This window comes from Chlorella variabilis, assembly GCF_000147415.1.
Source record: "Chlorella variabilis unplaced genomic scaffold CHLNCscaffold_15, whole genome shotgun sequence".
Classification (NCBI taxonomy): domain Eukaryota; kingdom Viridiplantae; phylum Chlorophyta; class Trebouxiophyceae; order Chlorellales; family Chlorellaceae; genus Chlorella; species Chlorella variabilis.
In genome coordinates, this window is record NW_005435073.1 from 762,685 (window position 1) to 775,740 (window position 13,056).

Sequence of the window (13,056 nt, forward strand, 5' to 3'; positions counted from 1 at the left end):
CGGCGCGGCGGCGCCGCCGCGCGCCTTCTGCTGCTGCCAGCCGTCGTCGGCGCCGCCGCCGCCCAGCTTGCGGCTGTCCCAGCGGTCCATCTTGGCGGGGTCCTCGTACCGCACAGAGGTACCGCGCTGTATCGCCTGCGGCTTGGTGGGGCTGCCAAACGCGCCGGCCAGCTGGCCAGAGTTGGTGCGCTGGTAGGAGCGCTCGTCCTCATCAATCAGCCTGCTGTGAATGGGGCCAGCGGGCACTGCACCCACAAAGGCAGCCGCGGCACAGCAGGGAGGCGCGCCGTCAGCGGGCAGGCGGGCTGGCGGGTGGAGAGGCAGCGGACCCAGGCGCCCACCACAGGCAAAGGCGCATGGCGCAATCCGCGAAAACAGCTGGGGCCCCACAGCAGGAAAGTGGCAGCTCCGCCCGCAGGCGGCAGCAGGAGCAGCCCCGGCAGCAGGCAGGCTGCTGTGCAGGGCCCCGCACCGCCGCCTGCCTACCTGCCGGCCGCCTTGCGGCGGCGCCAAATGGGGCCCGCGGGCCGGCGGGGCCCCGCTGCGGGCCCAGGTAGATGGGCGGGCCATCCAGGGTGGGGCTCTTGTCGAAGAAGCACGACTCTTGCAGGTCGCTGCGCACAGGCAGGCAACAGGCAGCGGAGGGGAGTGTGGTGGGTGCAGGCCCTGGCCAGCCTGCCGCAAGCGCCCCTCCCGCCTGCAGCTCCCGCCCCGCCCGCCCCAGTACCGACGCCGGCGGCAGCACGGCTGCTGCCGTGGCCCTGCCTGCGGCGCCAGCGCCGCCTCCCCGCACCTCAGATCGTCAGAGTCGAGACCTGTAGGCAGGCCCCGGCACTTGGGGGCGTGCTGAAGAGCCAAGAGCTCCTCCCTGCGGGGGACAAATCAGCGGGCGCGGTCAAGCCCAGCATGATCGGGTATCGGTTCGCAGCGGCAGGGGAGGGGCGGGGTGCCCTGCAGGCCTCACCTGGTGTAGGTCCGCCTGGTCGTGGGCTCCTTAGCCTCCGGCGCGGCCCCATCCTCCGCCATACTGCCCTGATCCGACAGGTCTACGGACCGCGCGCTCAGCAAGTGCGAAAGGAGCGGAGGGCGCTGTGTCGGAAGGGAGATGGCACGGAAGGAGCGAAGGCGGGGAGCGGGGGTCTTGAAAGAGGCTGCAGGCTGGTGGTAAGGATTCTGGAGCAGTAGCCTAGGTCTTTAGCAGACGGGAGAGCTGGTGATCGGGGATGGGTGAAGCCTGTGCAGGCTTTTTGCGGTCAGGAGAGTGAGCAGCGCAGGCAAGTCCAATTGAGCGCGAGTAGGGTGGTGCAGCGAAAGATCAGGGCGACAGCCATCCCTGCCAGCTCACAGCACGCCATCCCCAAGCTAACCTCCACCAACGCCGCTTACAGTTGCTTTTATGCGCCGTGGCAGGCTGGCCGTTGGCTTGATCAGCATTGGGTGCTCTACAGGCGGCCACGGCGCTGGGCAGGTGGCGGTCACCGCCCCGCCCGCTTCGCTCGCCGCTGCACTTCCCATCCCCAAAATAGAGTTTTCCAGCCAAAACCCAACTCTCTCTGTTGAAATAATGGATTACAGGGGTTGCAGCACATATTGCGCCATCCGTTGCCTCGGCGCCACGCCATCCAGACAGGAAAGCAGGGCAGCGTGCCAGGGCCAGCGGCATATCAGGCAAGGATTAAAGGACCTCTCTGTTGGGTGCAGGAGGGACCAATTGCACTAGATCACAACGAAAATTTGGTTGCGAAAACTGGAAGGGGGCAGACGGTGAAATCAGCCTGATTGAGAACGGCAGGAGAACGCTTGGCGTTTTGTGATAAATTTGCTGCTCGGTCTTGCTGCGTCTGCCAGCCGGGTGGCTGGCAGCTCCGCAAGCTCGGGGAGTGAGGGCCTCACGCCTTGGGGATGATAACACCAAATCCGTGCGACCTGCCGGGCAGCATCGGGCAAGGAGGGACCGGCATAGTCAGGAACTGTGCACCAAAATGCAAGCGCTCACCCCATGGCTTGCCCGTCATCTGCGCGTATGGCCGAGGGCCGAGCCTGGCACTTTGCATTGGAAGGTGGGCCTGTTCCACACGCGTTGGGTGGTGCACTCTGCGGTACAACTCACTTGCGGCGGTACAGGACCTTCATGGCACCATCGGCGCTGTCCTTGAACAGGTAGAAGTCGTGGCCCACCTGCACAGGCGGGCGGCAGGCGCGGCAGGGGCCAGGCAAACGCTGTCACAACACCAGCTGGTCGTCCGCCATGACCACACACACACACATGCCATGAACAAAGCGTCAGGGCGAGGGCCCGTGCGAGCCGCCGGCCGCCTCACATTCTCAATCTGGTCCATCGCCTCGTCGGTGCTCATGGCCGTCACCTCGAGCACCTTCTCCCTGCACCGCACACACAAGCGCCCCAAGAGAGGGAGGAGGGAGGGAGGAAGGAGGCGTCGGATGCAGGCCCGGCGGCATGCGCTCGGCAGCAGGCCGCCGGCTCAGCAAAGCACCAGCTCCTGGCGCTCCTGCCGTCCGCCGACCCGCGGCGTTGCCAGCTGTGCAACGCGGTGCCGCGCGCGCCGCGAAGCGCGACGCACCTGACGACCTCCGGCAGCGGCGGGGCTATCTGGTCAGTGGGCAGCTTGTCCACCACATCCTCCCCAAGGTGGGCCGCAATGGTGTCGCCGCCCTGCACAGAGGCACGCGGGGTGCACGACGAGGTGTGTGACAGCTGGAAGCGGGGAGGCCAGCGGGAAGCCAGGCGACGCACCCGCGAGCGCATGCAGACAGGCAGGGGCGCAGGCCGCAGGAACAGATGGGCACGAGTGAGCCCGCAGGTCACAGCGGGCACCGCAGCGCCGCGCGCAGCGCCGCACCTTGGGGCCGCCGCGGCCCGGCCAGTTGGCCTTCTGCACCGCCCGCTCCTTGACCTGCACAAGGGGGCGGCCAGGCGCGGCGGGTCGGGTGGCAGCACACGCGCTTGCACCGCCCAGACTCGCCGACCCCCCTGATTTGCCGTCCCCAGTAGACCGCCAGCCCTCCGAACGACGCCCCTGTGATGCATGCAGGCTGCTGCATGCTGTCTCCCCTGCCTTGCGCACCGAGCTGCCCAGCCGCCCCGACGCCCACCTTGACCAGCTTGCGCTTGAGCTTGTCGGACACCAGGTCGACGGCCGCATACAAGTCATCCTCGTGCTCCTCCACGCGCACCACGCCGTGCCTGCAGCGACGGGGCGCACGACAGCAGCGCAGCTTTGGAGCAGGGACGAGACTCGAGCGCTCAAGGAAGGGATTGGGCTTCGCAGGCTGGCAGGCAAAGCAGGCCGAAACGACGCGGCCTGGGCTTACGGCACGCTCTACCAACCGGGCCAGGCCCCAAGCTGGCGGCACCCAAGCTGGACACCGCCCCTGCCCCCCCAGCCTGCCAGCCCTCACCGCAGCGTGAACACCGTGACCTCGACTATCTGCTCGCGCTGGTGGTGCGCCTCGGTGCCGCGGCCACGCGGGTTGCCCCGCACCGACAGCTTCACATCCACCTGCACGTCACAGCGTGCGGGTACAGCGGCATATTTCGCATTCTTCCTCACAAGACGGCAAGGCGCCCCCCCACGATTGTATGACACAACTACGCAAGAACATCAGAGGCGGCACAACAGGGCGCCGCGTCTGCCGCCGCCCCACCTCCTTGATGCCGTCAAAGTTCTTGACAGCCTTGCCCACTTTGTCCTCGCAGTACTGCTTGATGGCGGGGGTGGTCTCCAGGTTGCGGCCCTGGACAACTATCCGCGCCGTGCTGGACACCTGCGGGGGGGCGGGCGGTGGGAAGGCAGGAGGGACAGCAGGGCAAAGGCGTGAACCGGGTGAATGTTGGGCAGTTGATGGCTGCGGCTGTGGCTGTGGCTGCTGAATTGCAGCATGTGCGTGCCGTTGAGGTGTGCAGCAAGTGCGTGGCACGCCGAGTGGCAGGCTGAAGGCTACGCGCTGGCCGCCACCCCGCCCCGCCGCCCTGCAATAGCCAGTCCAACCCTGCCTGCCGCGCCTCATCGTGCGTCAAACCCCGTGGCCGCGGCTAACGTGCAGTGATCGGCAGCCCCTGGCACTGCCCCCGTCGATCCCCGACACCAAACCCACCTCCGCCACCGCTAGCACAGCCGCACGCCGTGCCACGAGGCGCTGATGGGGCTGCCTGCAGCCGGGCTTGGCGCTGACGTGAGATTTAGAGGTCAGCTGGGTGGCCGCAACGGCGGGCCGTGGCCTGATGGCGGCAAGCATCACGGCTGTGGTGGGGAGGGGCAAAACGGAACGATGGGTTCGGTGTGCAGTTTGTCGTGATGCCTGCGATCGCCGCGATCTCGGTTCTCCAGGCCAAGGCGGCGCAGGTACGGCGGCCGCCCGTACTGCCAACGTCTTGGCGGGGCATTTTTACAGGCAGGCATTTCTACAGGGCTTGAGGCAGGGAGAGAAACGGCATATCACTTTGTCATGGGCATGTAGGGCATGAAAGCATGCACAGTTCAAGACGAGAACATGGTCGGCAAACTGCGGTGGGGCTTGCCAGGCACGTGCGCTGCAAGGGTGGCCTGCCTGGCACGCTTGATAGGAGAAAGCAACAGAGAGGCCAGTTAGAAAAAAAGGAAGGGCAAGACCCTAAAAAATAATGTGAAGAGATGGCCGGCCCGCATGAGGCTTCCCAGAATGTGGTCACGTTCCTGCTGCTAATCATTCAAACTTGTCTCCAACTTACTTCCAGCAGCCACCGCCTTCTGGCGATGGCTGGCCGGCGACATACCAAGCTATCACTGCCCTCCCAGCAGCAGCGGCGCCCACTTGCTGGGGTATGGGTACCAGGGCCAGGCCACCGCCGCCAGGCGCGCCTGCTGCATCGGCGACAGTAGCTGCACGCACAGCGGGCGGGGAGGCGTTGCGGTCAGCACAGCAAGCGATGCAAGGGCTTGCGGGTGGAGATCCAGCCTGGCGACGGTACAGGCAAGCTGCAGGCAGGCAGCAACGTCTGCGTCCTCTGCTTCCTCCACCACGCCGCCGCCCATGCCCCGCCTCCACACCACCTCCCCAGCCGCGCCCCACCTTGCGCACGCCGCACGCAATCTGCACCGCCGACACATGGTCCTGCCGCACCACCAGCCTCAGCGCCTCCATGGCCTCCAGGCCCTGCGCCGCCAGCGGCTTGCCCAGCTCCACATCCTCGGGGGCGGCCCTCTGGAGGGGCTGCAGGCAGAGGAAAGCACGGCGGGGCAGCAGGCAGGGCGCTGCCAGGTCAGCAGCAGCGGGCCGGGGGAGGGACGGAGGGAGCCGGGGGCGTGGCTGTGGGTGCAACCAATAGACTGAAGCGCCGTGCCATGGCCGGCAGCAGCCTAGCCTGCCTGCAGGAAGCCGCTGCGGATGGCGTTGAGGAGCTCGTTCTTGCGCTGCGCCCGCTGCCCCGCCGCCTCCTGGTGCCGCTGCCAGGCCGCCGCCAGCGCCTGCCGCTGCGGTGGCGACAGCTGCATGGCCGCCACCGCGGCCGCGGGCCAGCCGCCGGGCGCGCCGGGCTGCACGGGCACGCTCGCGGCGGCGGCCGCCGCGGCAGACAGCGAGGCGGCGGGCAGGCCTGCCGACAGGTCGTCGTGGAGCAGCTTGCTGGAGAGGTCTGGGCGGGAGATGAGCACCAGCAGGTCCCAGTAGCGCTGCGGGGGCGGGCGGGGGCGGGCAGTGGGGCGGGCTGGGTGAGGGCAGGGGATGGGGGGCACCTGAGGAGGCAAGAGCAGGACAGGTCCGCAGGCATTCCAACTACCAGGCAGGCAGTACAAACTGGGCAACACAATCGATACATCTCCATCAGCGCAATCAGCGCCAGCTCAGCGCCAGCGCAGCGTCAGCGCAGCGCCACCTCACCCCGCACTTCAGCGCCTCCTTGGCATTCGCGTCGGCCTCGGCAGGCCCCAACGCCGCCGCCTGCACCACCGCCTCCCTGCACCCGCCAGCAGCATACGACACGTCAGGACGGGCGGCGGCAGCGGGAGCGACACCAGCGCGCACGCTGGCATACCCATGTATGTACGCACGAACTGTACCGCTCAAGAGGCAGGTGAGCAAGATGCAGCGCCACAGGCAGGCTGTGCAGCAGGGTTCCGAGAAGGGTGCGGCGGGCAGGGCGCACCCGAGGCGCACGAGCAGCTGGCAGTACCACTCCTGCAGCTTGGGCCAGGTCAGCGCCGCCACCGCCCGCATCTGCGGTACCACACGCAGGAAAGCACAGCCGGGATGAGTGGTAGGCCCTGTCACGAGGCCTGAGAGCCCGCACCAGCAGGGAGGCGGCGCCCGGTACCACCGGCTCTCCCACCGCCCGCCCGCCCGCCAGCCACCACGCAGGCCGGAGCCCCGCCTTACCTCTCTGTCCGCTGGCCTCATGCTGACTGACAAGTGCGCCAGCAGCTTGCGCTGGCTGTTGGGCGGCGACAAGCCCACGGCCACGCCCAGGGGCGGCGCGCGCGTGCCCTGCTTGGTGGGCGAGGCGCCGGCCGCCTGGGCGCCCCCGCCGCCCCCCTCGCCCGGCTCCTGCTGCTGCTGCTGCGACGCCGTCGCCGTCACCGCCACCGCCGCCAGCTGCTGCAGCTGCTCCTGGGTGCGCAGCTGCTGCTCCACCTCCAGGTTCTGCAGGCATGGCGGTGGCGGCGGCGGCGGCGGCGTGAAGGACCGGCGTGCACGAACGGCGTGATGGCGCGGCGCGGCGTGCACGACCGGCGTGACGCAGCGCGGTCAACACGCGAGGCTGGAACGCAGCAAGTCAGCAGGCCCGGAGCACACCTCGCGCTGGCCAGCCACCCACAGCCGCAGGCAAGCAAGCAGTCTTTCCAAGCGCCAGCCAGCCACCACAGGCAGGCTCTCTCACAGCCAGCCGCCACCTCCCCGCGCCGCACCTTGCTCTTCAGCCGGTCATTCTCCAGCTTGACCTGCGCCATGCTTTCCTGCAGCTTGTTCAGCTCCGCCTCCAGGTTGGAGATCTTGGCCTTCTGTCTGCGCCAGGCGGGAAACGACAGCAGACGGAAGCGGCAGCAGGTCAAGCGGCGTGATGCATCGGTGTGTGACGGAGGGTGGCGGCCGCGGCTTGATGCGTGTTGACCATGCATCGAGTGGCACGCCCGGCAGCCTCCGAACGCAGGCGCTTGGGAGCGTGCTGTGGAGCCCTGTGCCGCCTGCACGCGCGAGAGCGCCCCCACCTGTCCGAGAAGCGCTTGTTGCTGGGCTGCGCGGGCCCCGCGGGGGCCTTCTCGCCCGCGCTGGCGCCGCCGCCGCTCATGGCCGACGCCTCGGTCACATCCTCGTCTGATGCCGCCCCGCGGGCCCTGGTGCTGGCGGAGGCAGGGCCGCCGCCACGGGGCTGCTGAGGTGGCGCCAGCGCCGCCGCCACGTCGGCGGGCGACATGAGCGGCAGGTCCGCCGCCGACATCATCGGCGGCAGCGCGTGGTCGGGCCCCGCCGCGGGCGCGGCCGCGCCCATGCTCCCGGCGCCGGCATTGCCGCCGGAGCTGGCCACGGGGCTGGCCACGGGCAGCGGCTCCGCGGCCAGCATCTGCAGGAGCTGAGGGTCCAGCTGCTGCTGCTGCTGTTGCTGCTGCTGCTGCATGGAGGGGCCGGCCTGCTGGTACTGCCCCTGCATGTGCGCCGCCTGCTGCTGGTAGAAGGCCATGTTGAGCTGCTGCGCCTGCTGCGCCTGCTGCTGCTGTGCCTGCTGCTGCGCCTGCTGTGCCTGCATCCACGCGCCGCCGCCGCCCCCCTGCGTGCCCTGCGGCACCCCACTGGGGCTGTAAAAGGCGGGGTGCAGCATGGGCATGCCGCCCGGCAGCTGCAGCACCATGGGCGCCTGCTGCGGCTGCTGCTGCTGCTGGAACTGCAGCTGCTGCTGCAGCGGGCCCGGCTGCTGCATGGCCGCCGCCTGCTGGAACTGCAGCTGCAGCTGCGCCTGCTGCGCCTGCTGCGCCTGCTGCGCCTGGTGGGCCTGCAGCTGCGCGTGCAGCTGCGCCTGCACCGACGCCTGCCCGCCGGGCACCACGGGCGGCGGCGGGGGCATGCTGCCGCCGTGTGCCGCGCCGTGCCCCACCAGCTGCACGTCGATCACCTGGCCGTGCGCCGGCGCACCGCCTTGCCTGTCCGGCAGGCCGCTCTGTGTCATGGAGATGATGGGCCCGTCTGCCGCCAGCCAGTCGGCCAGGCTGCCGCCGCGCATGCTGGGGTGGGTGCCCGCCAGCAGCATCTCCACGTGCTGCGCGGCGGAGCCGACGGCGGGCGCGGCGCCGCCGGGCCCGCCCAGCAGCAGCTGGCCGCCCACGCCGCTGGTGCCGCCCAGCAGCAGCGAGCTGCCGATGCCGCTGCCGCTGCCCAGCAGCATCTGGGCATTGATGCTGGCGCCACCCAGCAACGCCTGCGCACCGCTGCCGCTGCCGCCGCGGCTTGCGGGCGCGCTGCCGCCGCCGCTGCCACCGCCGCTGCCGCCGCCGCTGCCGCCGCCGCTGCCTGCGACGCTGCGCACGGCGGCGGAGCCCTGCGTGGTGTCGGCTGTGGTGCCGTAGAACCCAAAGTACTGCAGCACATGCTTCTCCATAATCTCATTGTACTGTACTTCGGCAGGCCCCGCCGCCAGCATCTCTGCACGGGGCGCACGCACCAGGCGCGGCGGTCAAGGGCTGGTGCAGGCGCAGCACGAGCTGCACATGCAGCCGCCCGGGGGCATGTGCCTGCGTGGCAGCCTGTGAGCAGGGCAGGGCGCGGGGAGCAGGGGGCGGAGGACGGGGGGCCCAGCGAAGCCGGCGGCGGGGTTGCCCTCGCAGCCTGCAGGTGCGCACCCAGGTCGACGTCGTCCAGTCCTAGACTCGGCATGCCGTCCAGGTCCATAATTTCTTGCGCCTGGCCGTGTGGGCCCGTCATAGCGTGGGAGTGGGGGCTGTCAGGGAGCGCTGTCCACTGCTGGTCCCTCTCCCGCCGCGCCTGGTTGCTTCCCTCAGCCTGCTGCAGGGGCTGGAGGGTGTGCAAAGGCCACAGCACACGCGCTCAGGGGATCGCGACACCACTGGGAGGGCAAAGCGTGGGCCTTGAGCCTTGGGTGCAGACCCTGATCAGCTGGTTTGAAGGACGCCAAGCAGGAGAAGGTGCACCTAGCAGCGTTTGAGCGCCGGTGTTTTCCACCCGGCGCCGCGCTCTACATGGGCGCCCATCGGCGCCTTCTTTGCAAGCTTACAAGCAAGCATGTCGGCAGACGGCATGTCTGGGGGCAGCGAGAGCGAGGACGAGGGCCCCAGCTCCTTGTGAGTGCGGCTGCCGCCGCTTGCGGCAGGCTGGGGGCCTGGCGGGCGTTTGGACCGGCCGCTGGTGGCTGGAAGTGGCTGGAGGGCGCACCAATTGCCACTGCCCTCTCCATGCAGCCAGGCTCCATCATGCTGGCAGGGCTGGTCAGCACTCTCTTTGGCGCTCTGGGGCTGCTCCTGCATCTATAACAGCCCCTCCAGGCCCTCTGTCCCGCCAGCCAGCCGCGTTGCAGCGCAGGCCAAGCCCCGCCGCTCGCCCGCCGTCACTGCCGCCGCCCGCTGCCGCCTGCTGCGCCCCGCGTGCAGCCCCCTCCACGATGCGGCCCAGGCGGGCGACGCGGAGCTCATCCACCAGCTGATGACGCCCCCGCCAGATGCCAAGCCGGGGCCGCCATCAGACGACCTGGTCGGCCTGGTGCGCCGTGCCAGCCTGCGCCTGGCGGCGACAGCCCGCTGGCCTCCCCCGCCGTGCCGCACCCTCGTCCTCCCCTTCCTCCCAGCCTCACCCTAATCCCAAGCCCCCAAACACTCCCTCCCTCACTCACTGGTACAGGACGACATCCTGGCCCGCTACGTGGCCGAGGCCTCTGCCCCCCAGCTGCCCAGCATCAACCGCCGCGACCACCACGAGTGCACCCCGCTGCATGTGGCCCTCCTGCACGGTGCGCCCCGCCGCCGGTCACAGGCTGGCCGCCCTGCGCCTGTTGGCCGCACCCCATCGCCGCAGCCGCTGGAGGCGCGTGCTGCTGGGCTGCAGCGGAGCCCAGCCCAGGCTTTTGTTCAGGCCATTCAGGCCACCCAACTCCGCACATGGCCCTGACTCTGCCCGCTCGACGCCCCCCCGACGCCCTCGCCGCAGGCCAGCTGGAGGCCGCGCGCGCCCTGCTGGAGCACGGCGCCTCCTTGGAGCTTGGGTGCGAGGGGTCGCCGCCGCTGCACGTCGCCGTGTGCGTGGCGGCGCACGGCGCCATGCAGGAGTTTGCTCTGGCCGCCATGGCCCTGCTGCTCCAGTTTGGGGCCGACCCGTATGAGAGGTTTGTGTCGGCTGCCTGGACGGGTGCTGGTGGATGCCCATTTATTCATGGTCTGGCCGTTTGTGTGAGCTGTGTGCATGCACCTGCAAATGCATACCCCCCACCAACACGCAACCCATAAAGGGACGCGCCGTGCAACCCCCGGGGTGCCATGCGGCGTGATCTGTTTAAGGTTGCAACATCAAACTGTGTGCCACTGCGGGGCGCCGCACAGCCGGTGAACCCCCACCCGGTGGTTGCCACCCCGCGGGCCCACATTTACACATGCTTGCTCCTGCCCATGCACCGCCGCACGCCATGGGCATGGAAAGGGGTTGCCCCTTCCGATGCAGGGGCCTTTCCCCGTAAGCAGCAGGTGGCCCCGTTCCTCTGGATGCCAACACCCCCCTCCCTTCTCTTTCTGTCCCCCAGGAACAACAACGGCCGCACCGCGCTGCACTGGGCCGCACAGATGGACTTCTCTGCAGCGGCAGAGGCTGTACTGGCGGCCGCGGAGAAGAAGCGGGCGCAGCTGCGTGCGGAGCAGGCGGCGGCGGCGGCTGCGGCCAAGGCTGCCTCCGCCGCTGCTGCCGCCGGTGCGCCCGCGCCCGCGGCGCCTGCTGCCGGCGAGGGCGAGGACGACGATTCCGTGCCGCCCCCCATCTTTGTGTTTCAAGACAAGCAGGGCTGCACCGCGCTGCACCTGGCTGCGCGGCAGGGGCACGTGGCCGCGGTGCGCCTGCTGCTGGGCGCCGCGGCGGGCGGCGGCGGGGGCCCCGAGGCCGTCGCAGCGCTGTGCAGAACCAGGTCCAAGGCGGGGCACAACGCGCTGCACCTGGCGGCGCTAGCAGGCAGCAGCCGGTGCGCCGCGCTGCTGGCGGCGGCGGCCCTCGACGCGGCGGCTGGAAAGTCCAAGCTGGGGCTGACCCCCGCTGACCTGGCGGCCAGGCGGCGGCACACGGGCCTGCAGACCGCGCTGCGCGGCCAGCGGCCGGTGCAGGCGCTACAGGCGCTGGCTGCGGTGCAGGAGGCGGAGGCGGGGCAGCGGGAGGCGCAGCAACGCACGCTGCTGATGGCACCGCCAGAGTGCCTCTTCCACTTCACCTGCCCCGCCCCCATCACGCGGTGAGCAGCTGGGTTTGGCGGTGCCTGTTGTCCCGGTACCGTTGGCTGCTCGCGGCCCCGCACCTCGCGGCCCTGGCACCCTGCTGCCGCTCCTCCTGCGCCTTTTCATGCCCCTCTGCCAGCCGCCTGAGCTGTCCCCTCCTTCCCTGAAGCGCTCCAACCACTGAAGCGCGCCCTGCCTGTGTGCCCCCCCCTGGTGCAGCGAGACCTCGGACAGCGCCCCGCCAGAAAACGTGGAACGCCTGACCGTGCTGACCAAGCCAGGTGCGGAATGGGCGCTGTGCTGAGGCCCTGCACGGCCCGCCCGCTCGCCTGGCCTGGCCGCCGCCGCGCCGCCGTGTCGCCTTCGCCTGGCGTGGGCACCCGCCTGACGGGCCCCCACCCCTGCCCGCCGCAGGCTGGGGCATCCTGCGCTGCGACGAGTTTGGCGGCGCGCTGCGGTGGGACGAGCGCAGCCAGCGGGCCGCCATCGGCGACGTGCTGCGGGTGCACGATTGGAACTATGTGCGCAAGATACAGGTGAGCATTGCAGTTTTATCGATGTTTTGTTTCCGGGATTTCTTTATACTTCACTGAAAAGCTTGTGTTTGGGGGGGGGGGAGGTGAGGCCCTCCCTGCGCCGCCATGCTGGCACGCTCGTCGACTTCCCACGCCGGCACGCACCTGCCCGGCGCACCTCCTCCCTCGCGCCCCACCGCCGCCGCCGCCACACGCCTTGCCTCTCACCCCGCCCCCTGCGTCCCGCTCCTCTTTCGCCCCGCAGACTGTGTGCGACTCCCTGCCCGACGACCCAGAGGCCATTGGGCACCTAGATGGCGACACGGCGGTGTCCCGCGGCACCTTTGCAGCCGCCCTGGCGGCCGCCGGCTCGGTCTGCACGGCGGTGGACGAGGTGGTGGCGGGCAAGGTGGGGCCCGTGGGTCGGTCCCCTGGTGGGGCTGGGGGGCCTGGGGAGTCTGGGTGGGGGTGGGGTCCAGCTGGCATGTCCAGCTGGCATGGTGTGGCCGGGGGCTGGGCTGCGGCCCGAGGTGAGGCGGGGTGGGAGCAGGATGGTGGAGTGGCAGGGCCGTGCCTGCCACCCTGCCAGGTGCTTGTCCCCGAAACCTCAAAATTCCCCCCATACCTCAACGCCCGCCGCGCCGCACGCCCCGCCCGCAGGCCGCCAACGCCTTCTGCGCGGTGCGGCCGCCGGGGCACCACGCGGGGCCGCTGGGCGTGGTGTCAAACAGCAACGACCCCAACGGCAGGTGAGGGCGCCGGGGAGGCGGCGCTGCCGGCTGCACGGCCGGGCGCCGGCATCAGGCATCGCCGGGACGGAGTCAGGCCTGGCTGGCCGCCTCCCTCTGCCGTGTGCCCAGCTCTGGCACCTTGCCCCCCTTTGCCCCTGCCTGCCCTCCCTACCCTGGCCGCCCTCCTCCCCGCCCCTGCCCCCGACCATCCCCTCCCTGCGACCCCCCACCCCGCAGCCACGGCTTCTGCCTATTCAACAATGCCGCCATCGGCGCGGCGTACGCTATGACGGTGCACCGCCACGCGGGCATACGGCGCGTGGCCATAGTCGACTTTGACGTGCACCACGGCAACGGCACGGGTGGGTGGGGGTGGGGGTGGGTGTGGGTGTGGATGTGTGCGTG

At 70.0% G+C, this 13,056-nt stretch overlaps 5 protein-coding genes across 5 annotated transcripts in view; 1 reads left to right on the top strand and 4 right to left on the bottom strand.

The window, feature by feature from the left end:
* Window positions 1–1,026, bottom strand: part of CHLNCDRAFT_136131 (hypothetical protein) — a gene marked incomplete at both ends in the record, with an annotated part of 3,816 nt that extends 2,790 nt beyond the window's left edge. Inside the window, 4 exons of the mRNA XM_005846092.1 lie at window positions 110–245; window positions 487–614; window positions 794–868; window positions 965–1,026. Coding sequence (XP_005846154.1) covers window positions 110–245; window positions 487–614; window positions 794–868; window positions 965–1,026 — 401 coding nt within the window. The remainder of the gene's footprint in view (window positions 1–109; window positions 246–486; window positions 615–793; window positions 869–964) is intronic.
* An 863-nt stretch (window positions 1,027–1,889) lies between these two features.
* CHLNCDRAFT_136132 (hypothetical protein) lies at window positions 1,890–4,257 on the bottom strand (the record flags this gene model as incomplete). The annotated part of the gene is made up of 9 exons (XM_005846093.1): window positions 1,890–1,926; window positions 2,111–2,178; window positions 2,322–2,382; window positions 2,583–2,674; window positions 2,862–2,915; window positions 3,115–3,205; window positions 3,421–3,521; window positions 3,667–3,786; window positions 4,117–4,257. The coding sequence occupies 9 exons, from the start codon at window positions 4,255–4,257 to the stop codon at window positions 1,890–1,892; spliced, it is 765 nt and encodes a 254-aa protein (XP_005846155.1).
* Window positions 4,258–4,781: 524 nt separating this feature from the next.
* Window positions 4,782–5,142, bottom strand: CHLNCDRAFT_136133 (hypothetical protein; the record flags this gene model as incomplete). Its single annotated transcript, XM_005846094.1, has 2 exons — window positions 4,782–4,880; window positions 5,071–5,142. The coding sequence occupies 2 exons, from the start codon at window positions 5,140–5,142 to the stop codon at window positions 4,782–4,784; spliced, it is 171 nt and encodes a 56-aa protein (XP_005846156.1).
* Window positions 5,143–5,357: 215 nt separating this feature from the next.
* CHLNCDRAFT_136134 (hypothetical protein) lies at window positions 5,358–8,907 on the bottom strand (the record flags this gene model as incomplete). The annotated part of the gene is made up of 7 exons (XM_005846095.1): window positions 5,358–5,669; window positions 5,878–5,953; window positions 6,143–6,213; window positions 6,373–6,636; window positions 6,903–6,999; window positions 7,203–8,628; window positions 8,826–8,907. The coding sequence occupies 7 exons, from the start codon at window positions 8,905–8,907 to the stop codon at window positions 5,358–5,360; spliced, it is 2,328 nt and encodes a 775-aa protein (XP_005846157.1).
* Window positions 8,908–9,225: 318 nt separating this feature from the next.
* Window positions 9,226–13,056, top strand: part of CHLNCDRAFT_136135 (hypothetical protein) — a gene marked incomplete at both ends in the record, with an annotated part of 6,906 nt that continues 3,075 nt past the window's right edge. Inside the window, 10 exons of the mRNA XM_005845961.1 lie at window positions 9,226–9,284; window positions 9,591–9,699; window positions 9,838–9,946; window positions 10,144–10,318; window positions 10,730–11,422; window positions 11,625–11,686; window positions 11,820–11,941; window positions 12,186–12,329; window positions 12,581–12,669; window positions 12,889–13,013. Of these exons, the coding sequence (XP_005846023.1) occupies window positions 9,226–9,284; window positions 9,591–9,699; window positions 9,838–9,946; window positions 10,144–10,318; window positions 10,730–11,422; window positions 11,625–11,686; window positions 11,820–11,941; window positions 12,186–12,329; window positions 12,581–12,669; window positions 12,889–13,013 (1,687 nt within the window). The remainder of the gene's footprint in view (window positions 9,285–9,590; window positions 9,700–9,837; window positions 9,947–10,143; window positions 10,319–10,729; window positions 11,423–11,624; window positions 11,687–11,819; window positions 11,942–12,185; window positions 12,330–12,580; window positions 12,670–12,888; window positions 13,014–13,056) is intronic.